Here is a 19092-nt window from a genome sequence, read left to right as displayed (position 1 = left end):
TCCGCCACCTGCCTGCTGTGTGACCGTGGGCAAGTCCCTTCGCTTCTCTGGGCCTCAGTTACCTTATCTGTAAAATGGGGAGGAAACAGCTCATCTCCCTTTTGGACCAAGAGTCCCATGTGATACAAAGAGGGTATGGTCTCTAACCTAATCTCTGCCATACAGTAAGCGCCTAAGAAATGACCAGCGTGATTACTCTGATGAAGCGCACTGTTCTGCCACCGTAAATCTGAAACCACAAAGGGGAGTTTAACACTAGGAGGAAGACGTGGCACTTATGTACATATCTGTAATCTATTTATTTATAATCAATGCGTGTCTCCCCCTCTACGCTGTAAGCTCATCGTGGGCAGGGGGTGTGACCGTTTATTGTTGCATTGTACTCTCCCCAGAGCTTAGTACAGTGCTCTGCACACAGTAAGCGCTCAATAAATACGACTGACCGACTGACACGGGTTAGTGGTACAGAGCTCACGAAGGAGACGTGACAAAGCAAGCCGGACGACCCTTCGGATACCCGGATCAGGACGCCCGCGAGGCGTCTCCCTCGTTTCAGAGGGAGTCGCGTGACCCGCCGGCTCCTTCCCTTTCTTGGGGCCGCCCCGCACTCACCATGGTGGCGGCATTCCAAGCGGTCGTGGGGGCCACCTTGGGCTGCCAGTTGGACCCGCCGGTCAATTTCTTCTCGCCCGGCTGGCTCCAGTTGACGTCACTTGGAACGAAAGCGGGAGAGCGGGTGAAAAGGGGAGGCTCTCCCTCCAGGGCCCGCCCCGGGCAGCCGCGAGAATGGCCGCCGGCCGCCCTCGCCCCAGCGCGGCTTCCGTTCAAAAGCTACGCCGCTCCCTCGCGTGGGCCTCCTTACGGGAGAAATGGGCACACTCACTTTTTGGTTGTTCCATTGCCAATACCCAGATCTACGACAAAGAGAGAGGAAAAGTGGTCGTTTAGCAGATGCCGGGTCTACCGGGGGGCCACCGAGGCAGAGAAGTCCACCGAGCACTTACTGCCGACGAGGTTGGCCAGAGAGGAGTCCAAGTCGTCGGACACGAGTTTATTGGGAGGGAGCTTGGCGGTGGGGAGGCTCTGGTTCGGAGAGGCCACCGTCGGTTTGAGGAGCCCGCCTAGCTCGTCGAAGCCTGGGGATTCAACGGAGAACGGGATCCGTAAGAATCCAGCACGCTACAATTTCAAGGGGTCCACCCTTCCCTCCTTATCTGCTTATTGGAAAAATCCTCCAAGGGGGGATTGATACGGTCGTTCCGAAGCCCCTCCTTCTTTCTGAGGAAATACCACCCTTCATTTCCGAACTAAGCCAAATTACAGGGACAGGAGATTAAAGATAATAATAATAATAACAATAATAATAATAATAATAATAATAATGGCATTTAAAGATGACCTCAGTGGGTGCCGGCTCTTCCCCTGCTTCAGTACAGGACCGTGCTATGGATGACTGAGCCCCTGGGTACACTGAAGAAGAGAGGCTCGGCCACAGCGGTAAGCAGTGTGGCTCACTGGATAGAGCACAGGCCTAGGAATCAGAAGGACCTGGGTTTTAATCCTGGCTCCACCGTTTGTCTGCTGTGACACCTTGGGCAAATCACTTTACCGTGCCTCAGCTGCCACAACCGTAAAGTCGGAATTAAGGCTGTGAGCCCCATGTGGGAATATAGCTCATTATGGACACGGAACGTTTCTGCCAATTCTGTTGCACTGACTGAACTCTCCCGAGCGCTTAGTTCAGTGCTCTGCACAGTGTGGGCGCTCAATACTATTGATCGATCGACATGGACTTTGTCCAAACCTGACTTGCTTCCATCTACCCCAGTGCTTAGTACAGTAGTGCCTGGCAAATAGTAAAGTGCTTCAAAAATACCATTTAAAAAAAAAAAGACGCTTGGGGAAACATAAAGGGGGAAAAAGGGGAAGAAGGGAAGAGAGGGACAGCACCTCTCCCCCGCCAAACTACTCTCCATTAGGCTTCTTTCTGGAGGATGGGGTAAACAGAGGAAGCGGAATCTAAGCCAGCCAGCTGAGTTGTTCCAGATTGTTGTGGGAAAGGAAGCCAGAGGGACTGTGGTCCAGTACAATTGTTAAAATCCATTTTTCTCTCAACCTCCCAAACCAGAAACTCATTAAAAAAGCACCCGGGAAAAAAAAAAAATGTATGCATCCCAAATCTTTTAGAGGACAGTTCTGGGAACTAGAAAAATACATCAAATTTGCAGCGGTCATATAATGGTCCTCCAGTGGAGCCGGACTCTAATGGGGTTCACTGCCAAAGCATGATACTCACAAACCAACCTTTCAATCCTTACTTTCCCGACACCAGGGACTCACGGCTAATTCCATTTGTGGAACGCTTTCCAGTGTCTCTCTGGCACAGATATTGCTAAAATGTTCCTTAAGTGACAGAAAGCTCCCCGGGTGCCCTAATAACACTGTTGGTGAAACATGCGGTGTACTATAGCATCACCGTGACATCTAATATACAATATGAGATCTTGATCCTCAAAGGCTGATGCCTCATGTACGTGACCCTGGGAGAGTTCATTCACTCGTTCTTTTAGACTGTGAGCCCACTGTTGGGTAGGGACTGTCTCTATATGTTGCCAATTTGTACTTCCCAAGCACTTAGTACAGTGCTCTGCACACAGTAAGCGCTCAATACGATGGATGATGATGATTCGTTCATTCAATCGTATTTATTGAGCGCTTACTGTGTGCAGAGCACACGGTGCCCAATGCACTGTGGATACACACCAGAGAATGAGGCTCCTAGGGACTCTTCCCCTCCCACCCCACCTCTGAGAAGCAATGTGGCTCAGTGGAAAGAGCCCGGGCTTTGGAGTCAGAGGTCATGGGTTCAAATCCCCACTCCGCCACTTGTCTGCCGTGTGACCCTGGGCAAGTCGCTTCACTTCTCTGAGCCTCAGTTACCTCATCTGTAAAATGGGACTTTAGCGTGTGTGCCCCACGTGCGATACGGACTGTGTCCAATCTGATGAACTGTATCTGCCCCAGCGTTTAAAACAATGCTTGGCGCATAGTAAGAGCTTAGTATATACCATAATAATAATAATAATTATTACTCTCATACCTGCCACTGGATTATCTTTACATTTCAAGAATGCAATGCTTCACTTCAGCCATTAAGGGAAAGGTGGAGAATAACTTCACACATAATTCATTCATTCAATCGTATTTATTGAGCGCTTACTGTGTGCAGAGCGTTGTACTAAGCGCTTGGGAAGTGCAAGTTGGATATGAAACTTAGCCGCTCTCAACTGGCCAGGCCCCTGCCCCGGGGGGAGCCTACAGGGAGCAGGAGGGCCCCAGCAGACTCGGGTAAAAACTGGGGGGTGATTAAACAGCTCTTGCCCCGTGAAGTGCGGCAACTCTCAATGGAACCCATTCCAGATTTACTTAATGTCTGTGTTGGGACACTATCTCTGCACTTAGTCACAATGGGCTACCTGCTCTCCCTCCCTCCAGAGCAAAGAATTAAAGAATGACGCCCTGCCACTAAAAATAATGCTCTGCTTACCACCGGAATCCACAATTACATTAGTAGATTTGTTTCCAAACACGGACTCGAAGTCGACGTTCAGGCCAGATGGAGGCTGCGGCTGGGCGACCGGAGAAGGAGTGAACCCTGAGAAAAACCAAGGGAAAAAACCCCCAAAGACAAAGCTCAGTTTTTGGTGGTCCCTTTCCAGGGCTCACGGCGAAAAAGTGAGTGCTGGAGGGTGAGGAAAAACCTCTCCCCGTGACACACTTTTCAAAGGCACTCGGTTTTCGGAAGAGATCACAGACAGCAACACACTCAAGAACAGGAAGCTTCCCACTGGAAATGAAAACTAAGAAGCCAGAGACCGTGTTTGGCTAGAGCTTCGACTGAATCACTAGGCCCAGCAAAACAGTGCTCGCTTTTCATGTTACCTGGCAAACCCTAGGGCCGTGACAAAATAAATAAATAAAAATAGACCTGTCTCTGCTGCCTAGCACTAAGAAACTTAGGACAAACACACAAAATAAATAAATAAAAATAAGACCTGTCTCTGCTGTCTAGCACTAAGAAACTTAGGACAAACACAACAGGGGGGCTTGAGACCCACACACTGACATACAGTTCACCTCCACAAAAGCACTTGAGGAGTGGGGCGGATTCACCCCCGCAAGTCAGTCGTCCCATTTTCCAGGATGGTACGGAAGGTGGGTCGAATCTACTCAGAGGCAGATCCCACGGGTTACTGACATTTCCCATTCCCGCCTTGTTGGAAGACGAATACACACCAGGGCATCTGAATTGCAGGCTGCCTGACCCCACTGCAGCAAACGCTTTTGTGACGTTCATCAGTCGCCCGGACTCCTGCTCCCCTCCTCCCGGCGCATCTGGCAGTCCCGTGCGAGTACGTTACCCTTTGGGACAAGCCCGTGAGAAAATGCATATACCTGAATTAAGGCATCAGATTTCCTCACTGGCTAAACCCAAGGAGTTTAAGCTCTGAGCTCCTGGTGGAGGTGCGTTTTGCAGGAATCTAGCGGGAGGGATGCCGAGTGGAAATTTATTTTATTTGTACATATTTATTCTATTTATTTTATTTTGTTCATATGCTTTGTTTCGTTGTCTGTCTCCCCCTTCTAGACCGTGAGCCCGCTGTTGGGTAGGGACCGTCTCTATATGTTGCCAACTTGGACTTCCCAAGCGGTTAGTACAGTGCTCTGCACACAGTAAGCGCTCAATAAATACGACTGAATGAATGAATAGGCAGTGGCAGGACAGCAGAGGCCTTCTTTAGAAAAAAGGATTCTAAAAGGCCAGGCAGCCCACCGGAGTTATGCTTTGTTCAGCTCAGCAGTCATCAGAACACCTAGGCTCTTCATATTAATGATGGTCATTAGTTCAGAATGAGCAGGGCCAATTAGGACAGTCGACATCAAGCGCTCTCAAATTCAGTGTGTTTCCTGGAACGGAGGATGAAAGGGAAACCCTCTTCACATGCTGGAAAGGTGAGGGCACTAGAAAGAGTCGAGGGAACATATCTAATGAACACAGAGTATGGGAAAATTTTAAGACCTCATCCAGGACGAGGGAATAGAGTGTCTAACTACAGGGGCCAATCTGCGGAGGTTCCCACAGGCCAGACAAGAGGATCCCTTGGCGCACCTCGATTCTCAAGGGGAATCAATCAATCAATCATATTTATTGAGCACTTACTGTGTGCAGATCACTGTACTAAGTGCTTGGGAAGTACAAGTTGGCAACATATAGAGACATTCCCTACCCAACAGTGGGCTCACAGTCTAAAAGAACTGAGAACTGAGGACTGGGGAAGAACTGAGCCCTGTGCTGATAACTTTGCCCGGAGTGGAGCTGCGAGATTCGAGTCACTGGGCCTGAGGAAAGCTCCTCCCCACACAGAAACTGCCTGGACGGTGAAGGACGTTTCAGAAGAATGCACCGTCCGCAAACCGGAACGACTCAATGGAGACTATCGGTCTTGGGAGGGAAGGGATCCAGGGTCTAGAGCTGCAGTCCAGAACTGATTCCTTCCTAATGTCCCCAGATCATGCCCAACTTTCAGCCCAGTCTTCACCCGCGGTGGGTGCCTAAATTCCCCGTGAGGGAGTGGAACGTGAGACCCTGAGATGAACCCAGGGCTCCCCCCACAACATCTCGGTGAAAGGGAAAGGGTGCCAGAGGCAACTGAACCCCCAGACCAGGCGCAAGAGTCATCGGAGACCGAGAGACTCAAGCCAGGCAGAGCCCACGGCAACTGAATTGCACTTTCCAAGCGCTTGGGACAGTGCTCTGCACACAGTAAGCGCTCAATAAATACGACTGAATGAATGCCCGCCTGGCAGAGCTGACCCAGAATGGCACCCCTACATGGACTCCTGGGCAGAAGAGGTGACGTAGGAGAGGAACCAGGATGAAGTACTTGGTGCTATGATCGAACTGAAGCTGAAAACAGGGCAGGCAAACCCATGTCCCCTGAACCAGAGGACTCCCAGATAGGGATCAGTCTCACTGCCAAGCCCACGGTTAAGTAGGAGCACAATAAAACCATTGGCCGAGGGCGCGTAAGGCTACCATTGTCAGCCCAAGGGAGCTCGCAGGCTCTGAACATGAAAAAGAAAAGATTTAATGAATTCACGGCTGACACGGACACTCTTTGGAAACCAACAGGGGCCCACGCAGTTCAAATGCCTAAAGTAGCTGGTCAGGGTGGCGTTTTGGTGGCAGGCTAGTAAAAATGTCAACTTTAATTCCCTAGGACTCCATGGGAGATTATGCCCGATGTGCATTTACTGCAGGCAAACCTGACCGTCAGAAGGAACGTTACACTGTGTACTCGCTACGGGACAGAGTCATAGAGATTCCAGGCCCCAACAATGTGGGGGAGGAGTTGAAGAATGTGAGCTGGCAATTATTAGAACAGTGCTCTGCACACAGTACGCGCTTAATAAATGCCATTAAAAAAATAAATTATTGTTTTGTTCACATGGCCGAAAAGTCACTTAAGTGTCGATGCTCACGTTACAGGCCCGACTAAGTCAGTTGTCCCCGCTGATCGACTGAACCTTCAAACCCTCTTAACCCAGCCTACCCCCACCTCCCCACGGAAGGAAGCCCAAAGCCCGAACCTCGGTTCTCAGAAATCCCCAGGAACGTCCTGATGAAACCCAAGCGAAGGCTCGCTGAGCCAAGATGGCCAAACCCAATTAGGCCTGACTCCCCAGACCATCGCCAGCCTCAGCCCTGGCCCCAAACGGCCAGGAGAGCCGGCTTTCTACGGGACTTGGCTACCAAACAGGCTGGTGCCGGCTGCCAGGGGCATCCGCCAAACACCCAAGGCAAGCTAGTGAGAGCAATGGGAAGGAGAAGCCGTGATTCATTCCGGCGTGGGTGGCTCTTCCAAGCGACTGTGGTTCGCCGCCAACAACTTCCTGACTCCCCGACAGGCCAGTCCGTTGCCCGCCTAGTGCCCGGGGGGCGCGGGGGTGGCGCGGAGGCCTTGGCCTCGCTCCACGGCCTAATGCTACGGCAACCCAGTCACCTAAGCCTACTGCAAGTCTCCCTAGCCAAACGCCACACTTTCGTTTCACTCAATGGACTGGGGGAAAGAAAAAAGGCAAGCCCCTTTGGAATAAGGCAAAAATACTGACCCGAATTCTCACATTAAAAATGATGACCGAATGGAAAGCACTACCCATTGAGAGCCCTTTTTCCTTAACCTAATCGCCTAGGACGGGGGGACACGCGTGGGACTGCCAGCTACAGTGAACTAGAGTCTCCCAAACAAATGGAAATACTTCACTTTGAGACAGTCAGTCACTGGAAAAGAAATGAACTCCGGCACCCAATTACCTACCTCCGAACACACTGGCTACCCAAGAGGGTTCGTGGCGTGTGTGGGAAGTGTTAGGACAAGGCTGAGGACCACAAAAACAATCCAACAAGGCACACCACACAATAAAAAGCAGAAAAATAAGAGGAAGGGTCACTGAGAGAGGGGGTGGTGAGAGAAAAATATCAAGGGAGAGCTATATTTTATCATTGATCTTATCAAAAAATACATTTCAAGAGAATTCGCCTCATGTATCACACAAATGGAAGCATTTGTTTTACCTCATCAAGGGCACGATGGATAAAAATGAACCAATCTGTTCCAGTTAAAAACACAAAGGAGAGCAACTTCTGGGTTTTCTCACTCAAAAAACAAAAGTGGGCTAAAACCTTGTTATTCCCAGGGGTTTCTGGGGGATTTTTTTTGGTGACAAGCTGGCTACAAAACTGAAGTCATAAAGGGAACGTGTCTGCTAATTCTGTTATACTCTACTCTCCCACGTGCTTAGTACAGTGTTCTGCACATAATAAACCCTCAACAAATACCACTGATTGATTAAGCGTGTTTACGCTTTAAAGCAGGGTGGGGTTCTGGCCCCAGGTGAGCTTTCCTAAAACTCACTTCTCCATTTGAACAAAACCATTTGCCCCTAAGACAGAGGCTGAGATCCAAGAAGTCAAAGCTCGGCCTTTAAAGATGAGTCTGACCACGCCTGGCCCCCTCTGAAAACCTAACAGCCTGCCTTCCCATTTCAAAAAGCACTTCCTGGAAACTGGCTTCAGAAAATGCTCAGTTACGACTGGCAGTGGCTATCTGAAAAAAAAAAGAACCGACCTGCAACTATGCGGGATTCCTAGCTCAAACTATTTCCAAGCCTGTTTATCGTAGTCCGAAAGTTGGCTAGGCTAGCCACAAAAACAAACACACACATACACACACACCCCACCTCCCACCCACCAAGATTAAAGAAGGAGCACAAATGAACACATTCTTGGAAGCGGCAAGTAATTCCTGTCCACTTGAAAGCAAAATACTCTAAAAGAACAGATATGTTAACATGGTCAAACCACGGAAACTACAACTTTTTTCCTTTAAACACCCTGATGTGTACACAAATCAGGCTAATATTTAGCGCTTAGTACAGTGCTCTGCACACAGTAAGTACTGAATAAATATGATTGGATGAAAGTGGGGGGGAGGGAGAGAAATCCAGAAAAATTCCAAAGGACTTCAAAAACAACAAGAAATGATGTTTTGATCTCCCGTTGTTGGGTAGTGACCGTCTTTATATGTTGCCGAGACTTGTACTTCCCAAGCGCTTAGTACAGTGCTCTGCACACAGTAAGTGCTCAATAAACGTGATTAAATGAATGAATCCGCAGCCTTTTCTGACTTTCACACCTGCTAGTATGCTACAGAGGGCACAGCACTCTGTGTTAAACAAAATGCTCCCGCTCACTAATATTGAAAACTCATTTTCAAACTTGGAGGCAATTTCTCAACCTCCACCATGACCTCACACTGACCCCCCTTCCCCATGCTAAAGAAAGCCTTGGAAAAAAAAAACCCCAAAAGCAGCTACCAACTCACCATATTACTTATGCTTAATGTAAGGAGGGCTTGGTTTGCCTCCTCTCAACAGCAGTTCCTTCTGAAAATGAGTTCTTAGGCAGCAAAGACATTTATTGCAAAGTATTTGAAAGAGTACTTTACCAACAAACATTTCATGAGTAGGTGTCCTACAGGCAAATGGAGATGCATCTGTAGAAATGGGGAGGTGGACAGCGTCAGGTTTTGGGAGGAAAGGATTTAAGCTTGGAATGGCATCATCGACAGTCTCAACAGGAGCAGAGAAAGGATCTGTGCGGCCAAAGGGCGGTATAGGAAAGCGGAGAGAGGGAGGAGAGACATTAGAACCGAAATCAGCTGCCGAAGGAACAGATTAGGTAGAACCGTTAGTTGGCTTAATTTTCAAAGTTCAAACACTGAAGATGGAAAGCGCTTCAAACTGGGTCCCAGCTCAGTACGATCGGACAGAGCTACATGGGGCGAGATGGAAAACACTTTAAACCGGGTCCCAGTTGAGTGGGGATTTCCACATCAACGTGTGGCAAGATGGAAAGTGCTTCCGACTGGGTCTCAGTTTAGTAGGATTTGACAGATCGACCCTCTCTCTCCCTTCAAAGGGTTTGTAATGTAAATGCACCCAAAAGGGTCACGTTCTCACGAACCCCCAAGGAAAGGAAAACTCCCAACACCAGCCATTTCTTTGACAACACGGGACTCTGTCTTCAAACAGACTCGGGGCTTTGGAGCCGAGCCTCCCGGCACCCAAAGAGTCTAACCAAAATGGACAGTGATATGGCAGAACTGGGGGTGCAGTTTTATGATCGCTATTGTGTACAGAAATGTAAACCCGAGGACAGACCTAGAGAGCATGGCAGGGCTGAGGAGCATGACCTGTGTGTGTGTGTGTGTATATATATATATATATATATACATACATATATATATATATTTATATATATATAGAATAGATATGTACAAGTAAAATAGAGTAATAAATATGTACATATATATATATATATGATATATATATGTACATATTTATTACTCTATTTTACTTGTACATATCTATTCTATTTATTTTATTTTGTTAATATGTTTGGTTTTGTTCTCTGTTTCCCCCTTCTAGACTGTAAGCCCACTGTTGGGCAGGGACCATCTCTATATGTTGCCAACTTCTACTTCCCAAGCACTTAGTACAGTGCTCTGCACAAAGTAAGCGCTCAATAAATACGATTGATTGATTGATGACTCAACCACGACTTAGGTAGGTGGTGCATTTTGATCATATTTTAAAGGATGGGGAAAGCAGAGTGGCCTAGTGGAAAGAGCAAGGGCAGGGGAAATCAGAAGACCTGGATTCTAAACCCGGCTATGCCATCTACTTGCTACGTGACCTTTGGCAAGCCACTTGACGCCTCTGTGCCTCAGTTTCCCCACCGTAAAATGGGGATTCGATACCTGTTCTCCCTTCGACTTAAACTGGGAGTTCCACCTGGGACAGGCACTCTTTCCAACCTGTTTACCATATGTCCACCCCGGCACATGGAACAGTAAGCACTTAATACCATAATAATAACTATTATTATTATTGTTATTTGGGGAGGGGATGTAGCTTTGGCAGAGAGGAGAGGGCCTCCTGCAGCTCTGATGGGTGCTTCATGCAAAGGTTCAGAGGCAGGAGAATACGAAGTATTGAGGAGGCACCATCCCACCAGAGAACAGCTACACACCCAAAATACCACGACCTTAAGTAAGATTTCCCGTTTAAATCCCTCTTCTAATGAAAATAAAGCATTGAACTTGGAATGGTCAGCCAATTCATACAAGAAAAGGAAACAGGGCATCAAAGGAAGAAACGAGTTTGGCTAAGATAAGCCTTAAGGATAAGAGGTGTATCAGTCATAATATCTTTGCTCCCAGAGAAAGATTCAGTTGTCACAATCAGCGGTTCACTAAAACTCGTCATAACAGCTCTGTTTCAAGACAGTAGTTCTATCAGCTCTGCGGTCAGAGATATCAATCTAGAAGTCCTTTCCCTCTCCCCCCCGCAAAAAAAACAGGTTACAGGTAAATGCTTTGATTCAAAAGGCTTAAGTGTGTCAACCAATGAAAACTCCACAGACCATCATAAAGGCTTCACTACAAACTGGCAAAGATGATCTCCCAGGAACCAAAACATGCTATTTTGAACCTGTGGCCTTTCCCTGGTTTTTTTTCTTCCCATCTTTCTCTTTTCTCCAATTAAAAGACTTCTTTTGCCCAGTCAACGAGGCTTCTTTGACTCTAAGGTTCCTAGTTTCCTCCAGACTGTAGGCTCACTGTGGGCATGGAAAGCTTCTACAAACTCTGCTGTACTGTACTCTCCCAAGCGCTTACTTCAGTACTCTTTTAGACTGTGAGCCCACTGCTGGGTAGGGACTGTCTCTGTATGTTGCCAACTTGTACTTCCCAAGCGCTTAGTACAGTGCTGTGCACACAGTAAGCGCTCAATAAATACGATTGATTGATTGATTACTCTGCACAGAGTAAGTTCTCGGCAAATATGACTGATTCCAAGTTATGTTTAGCACTGATTCCTCCCTCAACCACCCACCCACAGGGTCCTCTTAAGGCACCCTGTGATTTTGGGCCCATCCCGGGCACGGTGGCTTTTAAGGAATCACACTTAAGGGCTGGTTTAAACCTGGCAGAAAAACCAGGAAAAACCAAAAAATAACCCTCACCCCCACCAGGCCACCAAACAAAAGCCAAGGAAGCCTACACAAAACTGGGAGTCTTGGATGTGAGAGACAAGACTTTTCACTCCAGTCTTAAAGGGAAATGCATTTTCTAAGCTGCCTGACGAGCTATAATATTAAGGTCCAAGTTATATTAATTTTCCTAAAACAATTTGCTGTTAAGCAGAAAACGGTGAAAATCTTAAGCCGGGAGAATAACTGATCAGAGGAACACCTGAGGAAGCTGTCTTCCTAACTTCGACCTAAAGACGGTCATAACAAATACCACAGGGAGAATTCATATTTATAAACATATGAATCCAGGCAAGGGAGGAACGGAGTTATTGCAATAAAACTGCTTCCCCCCGTCTAGACTATAAGCACACTGTGGGCAGGGAATGTGTCCACCAACTCAGTTGCATTGTTATATTGTACTCTCCCATACAGTGCTATGCACACAGTAAGCACTCAAATGAGACTATCACCTCTGATGTCCGTTATTTACACACTGGGAAGAAAGTCTGAATCCCGAAATAGTGACTCTTGAACTGAACCTCGAATCCTAAAGAAGACCTGTAAAATCAAAAAAGTGTCACGGTATTCAACCAGGTGCCCAAGTGAATAACGTACTTGGGGAAACCCTGAAAAATTTGCCCAAAGGACTGGAGGCCTACTGTACGCTCCCAGTGCTTAGTACAGTGCTCTGCACAGAGTAGGTGACTGCCAATACTGGGCTGGAAAATACTCGTTTTCCCATAATAAAACGATTGCCAGCCTTTAACGGAAACGTGGCTGCCAATCTTCGCTTTTGCCCTTCCTGCTTTTTCACCACACCTTACGTACTTCACCTGATGCGTGCCACTTCCCCTCTCTGTAATTAATTTAATAATGGCATTTATTAAGTACTTACTATGTGCAAAGCACTGTTCTAAGCGCTGGGGAGGTGAAAGTGGTGACAGTGACAATCAAATTAATTCGATTGTCTGACTCTGGACTCTAAGCTCCTTATGGGCAGGGATTGTGTCTACCAACCGTACTGTACCTCCCCCACGTGCTTAGTACAGCACGTGGTAAGCACTCAGTAAATACCCTTCAGTGATTTACTGGATGTCCCCATCTTATGAAGAGGGAAAGGAAGCAGCCCCTTCCATCAAACATCCACTACTTGGGGATTTTTACCCTTCTATTTTCGGTCTACCGTTCTTCTCTCAGCCTCCCCAAAGCAACAGATGACGTGGAGATTTAGTAAGGGAAAGGCAGCGTGGTAAGTCACGTCCCTCCCACCTCTTACTGAGGATGCAAAGAGAAGGGGAGCGAACAGCGACGGGTGAACAGCTGTATCCTTCCCCACAGCACCTGTATATATGTATATATGTTTGTACATATTTATTACTCTATTTATTTATTTTACTTGTACATGTCTATTCTATTTATTTTATTTTGTTAGTATGTTTGGTTTTGTTCTCTGTCTCCCCCTTTTAGACTGTGAGCCCACTGTTGGGTAGGGACTGTCTCTATATGTTGCCAATTTGTACTTCCCAAGCGCTTAGTACAGTGCTCTGCACATAGTAAGTGCTCAATAAATACGATTGATGATGATGAATGGGACCGAATAGGCGCTTACCTCCCCACGTACTGGCTACTTGCGGGGTGCTGGAGAGAGGAGGGACGGAGGGATGGAAAGAAGGCTGCTGCAAGTCAAGGAGATCGTTTGGCAGCTTCGACGTGCTAAAGAGACAAGTAAGAGAGAGTTTTAATTCCACAGACTAGACATTAAAGGGTCAAAACCCGGAGCTATCTTTTGGCTACCCATTATAGCTATTTGCATTAATGTCTGACTCCCCCTCTAGACTGTAAGGGTGTTGTGGGGAGGGAACTGGTCTGCTAACTCTGCTCTACTGTACTCGCCCAAGAGCTTAGTACAATGTCCTCTACACAGTAACCCTTAATAAATACCACTGATCGAGTGATTAAAAACCTAAGACCCTTTGGAATTTAGTACTGCTTTTCTTCTCTCGATTGTGCAAATATCACATTAAATAGTCGCATCCGGTTTGGGTTTTTGTTTGTTTTGGATTTTTTTGAACCAGCGTGGCTCAGGGGAAAGAGCACCGGCCTTGGAGTCAGAGGTTGTGGGTTCAAATCCCGGCTCCGCCACTTTTCAGCTATGTGACTTTGGGCAAGTCAATTCATTCAGTCAATCGTATTTATTGAGCTCTGTGTGCAGAGCACTGTACTAAGCGCTTGGGAAGTACAAGTCAGCAACATATAGAGATGGTCCCTACCTAACAACGGGCTCACAGTCACTTCTCTGGGCCTCAGTTCCCTCATCTGTAAAATGGGGATTAAGACTGTGAGCCCCCCCGTGGGACAACCTCATCACCTTGTAACCTCCCCCGTGCTTAGAACAGTGCTTTGCACATAATAAGCGCTTAATAAATGCTATCATTATTATTCTCATTATAATGTAATTTACAAAAAGGCAGCCTGATAAAAGTCCATCCGCCTCAGAACCACATTACCTGTTGGCCGAACTAGCGGTGGAAAATATGTCAATGGCCGGCGCCGTCATTATGCTTCCCGCTGAGGTGGACACAGGAGAGGCTGCCGTTGTTAGAGAGGTATGAGGTTTCTTTGCAAGTTCCTTTAGACGCTGTTCCTGCCGGGAAAAGGAGCTGGGGTAAGAAATCCAGAAGCAAGGCTTGTTTACACGGCTCCTGGGTACATCAAACGAACACTCTAAAGAAGTCTGTCGCGGCGGATCCCCTATGGTAAACAGGAAAATGAAACTGTGCAAGAGCAGCTATTTGGTGTCCGAACAAAGGAAACTAGAGGTTACAAAGAGAATATGCTTCCAGAGGGAAAGGGAGTCCTAGTCCTTCCACCTTTCCTATCCTGGATCCTCAGAGTTTGGACAGTGCCGTTTGTGTTCGGGAGCTAGCACTAGAAAAAAGCAGCTATAACAACGGTTGGTTTCCAGGTCGTTGCTCCTTTACTTGCTTTGGGAATGAAGGGGCAGCCCCAGTTACCTTTAAAGCTTTCAGACGAGCCTGTTCTTCCTCCAAGGCTGCTTGTTTCTCCCTTTCGTCGACTTTGGTTAGTGACAAGCCAGTGCTTGCGAGGGAAGAGACTGCATTGGAAAGGGTTGTAGCCCTGGAATATTTGGGACAAACCAAAGCTGTTGGCCTTTACATGATTCAAATACCGAGGGATCAATTGTTAAAAAAAAAAAAATGACTTTAGTCACTTCCTTAAATCTGCGTTTTTTAAAATCTTATCACCACAGCTGAGTATGTGTCCAAGGATTAAACACTACAGCCAGCTCATTTTCTGCAAAACATTCATCAAGTGTGAGTCCCTTAAGGGATGTGGACTGTGTCTAATTCCACACCTGTGAACTTTCCCAGCACTTGCACACAATACACACTCAGTAAATACCATTACTACTTAACTGTTAATAATAAGAATAATAAGAATGTTGGTATTTGTTAAGCGCTTACTATGTGCAAAGCACTGTTCTGAGCACTGAGGAGGTTACAAGGTGATCGGGTTGTCCCCCGGGGGGCTCACAGTCTTCATCCCCATTTTACAGACGAGGGAACTGAGGCCCAGAGAAGTGAAGCGACTTGCCCAAAGTCACAAAGCTGACAAGTGGCAGCGCCAGGATTTGAACCCATGACTCTGACTCCAAAGCCCGGGCTCTTTCCACTGAGCCACGCTGCTTTTCATGCTGCTAAATATTGCACGCATTTAACAGATATCACTTGACAAACCATTTTCATTTTTTATTTGATACGTCCAAATGGTTTTTATTTTGCTTCCACAGAGAAGCAGTGTGGTCTGGTGAAAAGAGCAAGGGCTTGGGAGTCAGAGGACCTGAGTTCATTCATTCATTCATTCATTCATTCATTCAATCGTATTTATTGAGCGCTTCCTGTGTGCAGAGCATGTACTAAGCGCTTGGGAAATCCAAGTTGGCAACATATAGAGACAGTCCCTACCCAACAGCGGGCTCACAGTCTAGAAGGGGGAGACAGACAACAAAACAAAACATATTAACAAAATAAAATAAGTTCTAATAAAATGAGTTCTAATACTGACTCTGCAACTTGTCTGCTGCGTGATCGTGGGCAAGTCACTTAACTTCTCTGCATCTTAATTCCCTCATCTGTAAAATACGGATTATAATCCCACTCCTTCCTGCTTACCCTGTGAGCCCCTGTGGGACAGAGACCGTTTCCAACCTGATAACACTATCTATACCAGTGTTTAGTATGGTGCTTGGCATACAATAAGCATTTAACTAGCATAATTATTATTGACTTGCATTTCCAAAGTTAGCATCCCAATTCTCTGGAGACCACAGGGAAGTAAAGCTATATGGGGCAGCTCTCCTAGGACAGACATCTATCTGCTGGCAATTTCCAAAAGACCAGATCACAACTGAGGCCCGGTTTCAGTCTGCATGCCGAAAGAACACTGATTCCCTAATTATCTAATTTCAGTGGTGGAGCACAATAAATGAAGAAATCGCAAAAGGTTCTGAATACCACCACAAAATAAGCCTGAAACTGAAAGAGACTTTATGGTTAACAGACAATATTTGGGAGAAATCTGTATACTTCGATTTGGTGGCCTTTTTTTTTTTCCAATATGATATTCTAAATCATTTTGGCTTTACTTCTGATAGCTTGCCAGAAAGCTGATTTGGTGATGATGGTAATATTGATAGATATAATTATATTAATAATAATAATCTTTTAGGTTTTAAACTCTGAGAGCAGGGCTGGTGGTTCCCCTACTCCACTGTACTATACTCCCACCAGGAGTTCTGTGTACCGTGTTCTGCCCACAGTAAATGCTCAATAAATACCACGGATTCATTCATTCATTCATTCAATCGTATTTATTGAGTGCTTACTGTGTGCAGAGCACTGTACTAAGCGCTTGGGAAGTACAAGCTGGCAACATACAGAGACGGTCCCTACCCAACAGTGGGCTCACAGTCTAGAAGACTAGAAGACTGTATGGATTGACCATACTGGGTGCCATGCACTGTACTAAGAGCTTAAGGGCTTGCTTGGTGGCAATCGCAATTGCAAACTGAATTCTACGATATAAAAATACAAAGACTGAACGAAAATCCCGCAACGGGTTTCAGAGACACAAACCTGCTCGCGGCCGTAGAATCTTTGATTTTCTTTCCTTCTAAGGAAGCTAGATGTTGCTCCAAAGCATCCAGAAGACTGCTTGGGGCCTTAAAGAGGACAAATTCAAGGAAAGGGTGAGTCCACCCACCACCTGAACAACGATCCTGTCCACAACAGGGCTACAGAAAACCAACAATGTAACAAGGTAAAAAATATTACCCTGCCCGGGACCCCCGCTGCTGCTATCGCCTTTCTAGCAAAAAAACATAAAAATCGATTTAGAGGCACTGGAGCAGAAGGTACCTGAGACGATACGCTTTCTAAAATATTTTTCATTACAAGAGGCGCTCCATGTTGATGCCTCTACTCGTGAAGACACGCATACGGCATGCAAATGGATTACGAATTCCTCTGTAAAACTTCCGGGCTCCAAGTAGACGACGAAGGACAACGGTTTATACACTCAGTTCTCTTAGAACTCGAGGGGTCTGCTCTTGAGGAAAATGCATATCTTGGCTGACACCGCGGGCACGTGCGGAACAGGGCTCCGCGCTTTATTCGGACTGGTGTGTGTTGTTGGAAGGATGTCCCCTAATTCCCCAACGGAATTCATTTCAGACGCACAGTGAAGACGCATATTTTGGAAGAGCTAAGCGTTTCTACAATCTACTACTGCGGCTGACCAGAAACAGACATTCAGAGAAGCCCATCCCTGAAACAACAACAAAAAGCTTTCTGCGCATTCTGCTTTACTTCTTGCCTACTTTTTCTTCTCCTTTCAGAATGTATGATGTTCTCTATAAATACCAGAACTTGGAGGCTGCGCACCACGAATTCAAGTCTAAATCCAGTGACAGAATCTTCCCGCCCAGAGGTCACCTATTAGTCACTTAGGCAGGCGTGGAGGACTTCCCAAAAGGAAGGGCACAAACCCACTCAAACCAAAATTATAAAAGAGGCACCTTGACTGCTTCGGTCCAAAGTCTGTAAATGGACTGAGGAGGAGTTACCATAGGGGACCGGGGCAGAATGTTCTGCCCACAGTATGTGCTCAATAAATAGCTTTGACTAATTGATCTGGAGCTACATATTCGTTCTATCCCTCACTCCCCCGCCCCCTCCATCCGCAACTGACCTGGGAAGAGTTTAATTTGTGTTCTCCAGCCAGATGACCGCACATCCTGAATCCAACATCCCTGAGGTTGCCCAATCGGGAACAGTCACATGGCTGACTCATCTCACCTCCCCACCTGACAGCATTTGTTTTTCATTTAGCCCAGGTGAGCGTGTATTTGTTGATGGTCCCCAAAAGCCCTAGCTCTCCGATCTGAGGCCACAGTCCTTTTGCGCTCTCTGGCCCAACCGCTATCCAAATGGTTCGATCAAAGGAAGAAACTAAAGCAAAACAAAAACCCACTAACGAGGGAAAATCACTGATCGCTGGACCCCCATTTTGTCTATCTTGCCAAACCCTTGCCCATGTCCTCCCTCTGGCCTGAAACTCCCATCCCTTTCATATATGAAAAGACCATCGTTCTCTCCACCTTCAAAGCCTCACATTCTTCAAAAGGCCTTTCCAGACTACACATTCATTTCCCCTACTTCCTCTTATGACGCCTACGCGCTTGGATGCGTACCTATTCACCCCAGGTTCAGCTCCACAGTCCTCACGTACATATCCATTATTTATTTTAATGTCTGTCTTCCCTTGTGGGCAGGGAACGTATCTACCAACTGTTGTATTGTACTCTCCCAAGTGCTAATCATACACTCAATGCTTCAAGAATCCGCAAGTTTGAAGCGATGGACAATGAATGTTTATTTAGTAAATTGGACAGGTGGTACTAGGGTGGCTGAGATGAAGCAAAAAACTCTAATTTTGTCCAGGAGGCAGAGAACAATAGGTCAGTTAGCAGCTGTGAACACTGTACACAAAAAAGCTCCTAAACCTCCGATCCTTCATGTTAACACCTAAAGAGCTATCCCAGCTAAACTGCCAACTGGCAAAAACCAACAGTGAAGGTCAGAAGCTTGTTAAAAGATCAAATCGAGGCCCGTTCGATCCTCACAGTCCACTTTTGCGGAATACTCCACACAGCGGTAGTCAGCAGTCGAAGTTCTGTTACTTCAATTTAGGTACTGGTAACTCAGTAAAGTGACAGAAAACAGCCAATATCATTCCTAGAATACCCATCATTGTCATTACCTGTGAAAGGTCTGGAATATCACCTCTGTCAATTCCAACTTGCTGCAACAAAAACCAAAAAGAACACATGTTGAATCAAAGCATTCCAATAACAA

At 46.6% G+C, this 19092-nt stretch overlaps 1 protein-coding gene across 4 annotated transcripts in view; it reads right to left on the bottom strand.

The window, feature by feature from the left end:
• PICALM (phosphatidylinositol binding clathrin assembly protein) overlaps positions 1–19092 on the bottom strand; it is a 62443-nt gene that overhangs the window by 7333 nt on the left and 36018 nt on the right. For 2 of the 4 annotated variants that reach the window (XM_038761862.1, XM_038761863.1), the window contains exons 8-17: positions 18998–19039; positions 16813–16898; positions 14671–14794; positions 14164–14300; positions 13266–13369; positions 9069–9215; positions 3548–3655; positions 1005–1136; positions 884–914; positions 613–712 (exon numbers count right to left, since the gene is read on the bottom strand). In XM_038761862.1, coding sequence (XP_038617790.1) covers positions 613–712; positions 884–914; positions 1005–1136; positions 3548–3655; positions 9069–9215; positions 13266–13369; positions 14164–14300; positions 14671–14794; positions 16813–16898; positions 18998–19039 — 1011 coding nt within the window. The remainder of the gene's footprint in view (positions 1–612; positions 713–883; positions 915–1004; positions 1137–3547; positions 3656–9068; positions 9216–13265; positions 13370–14163; positions 14301–14670; positions 14795–16812; positions 16899–18997; positions 19040–19092) is intronic. The other 2 variants (XM_038761864.1, XM_038761865.1) reach the window with 1 other exon arrangement.

This window comes from Tachyglossus aculeatus, chromosome 20, assembly GCF_015852505.1.
Source record: "Tachyglossus aculeatus isolate mTacAcu1 chromosome 20, mTacAcu1.pri, whole genome shotgun sequence".
Lineage (NCBI taxonomy): Eukaryota > Metazoa > Chordata > Mammalia > Monotremata > Tachyglossidae > Tachyglossus > Tachyglossus aculeatus.
The sequence above is the reverse complement of the archived record's forward strand: the minus strand, read 5'-3'. Positions and strand labels throughout refer to the sequence as shown.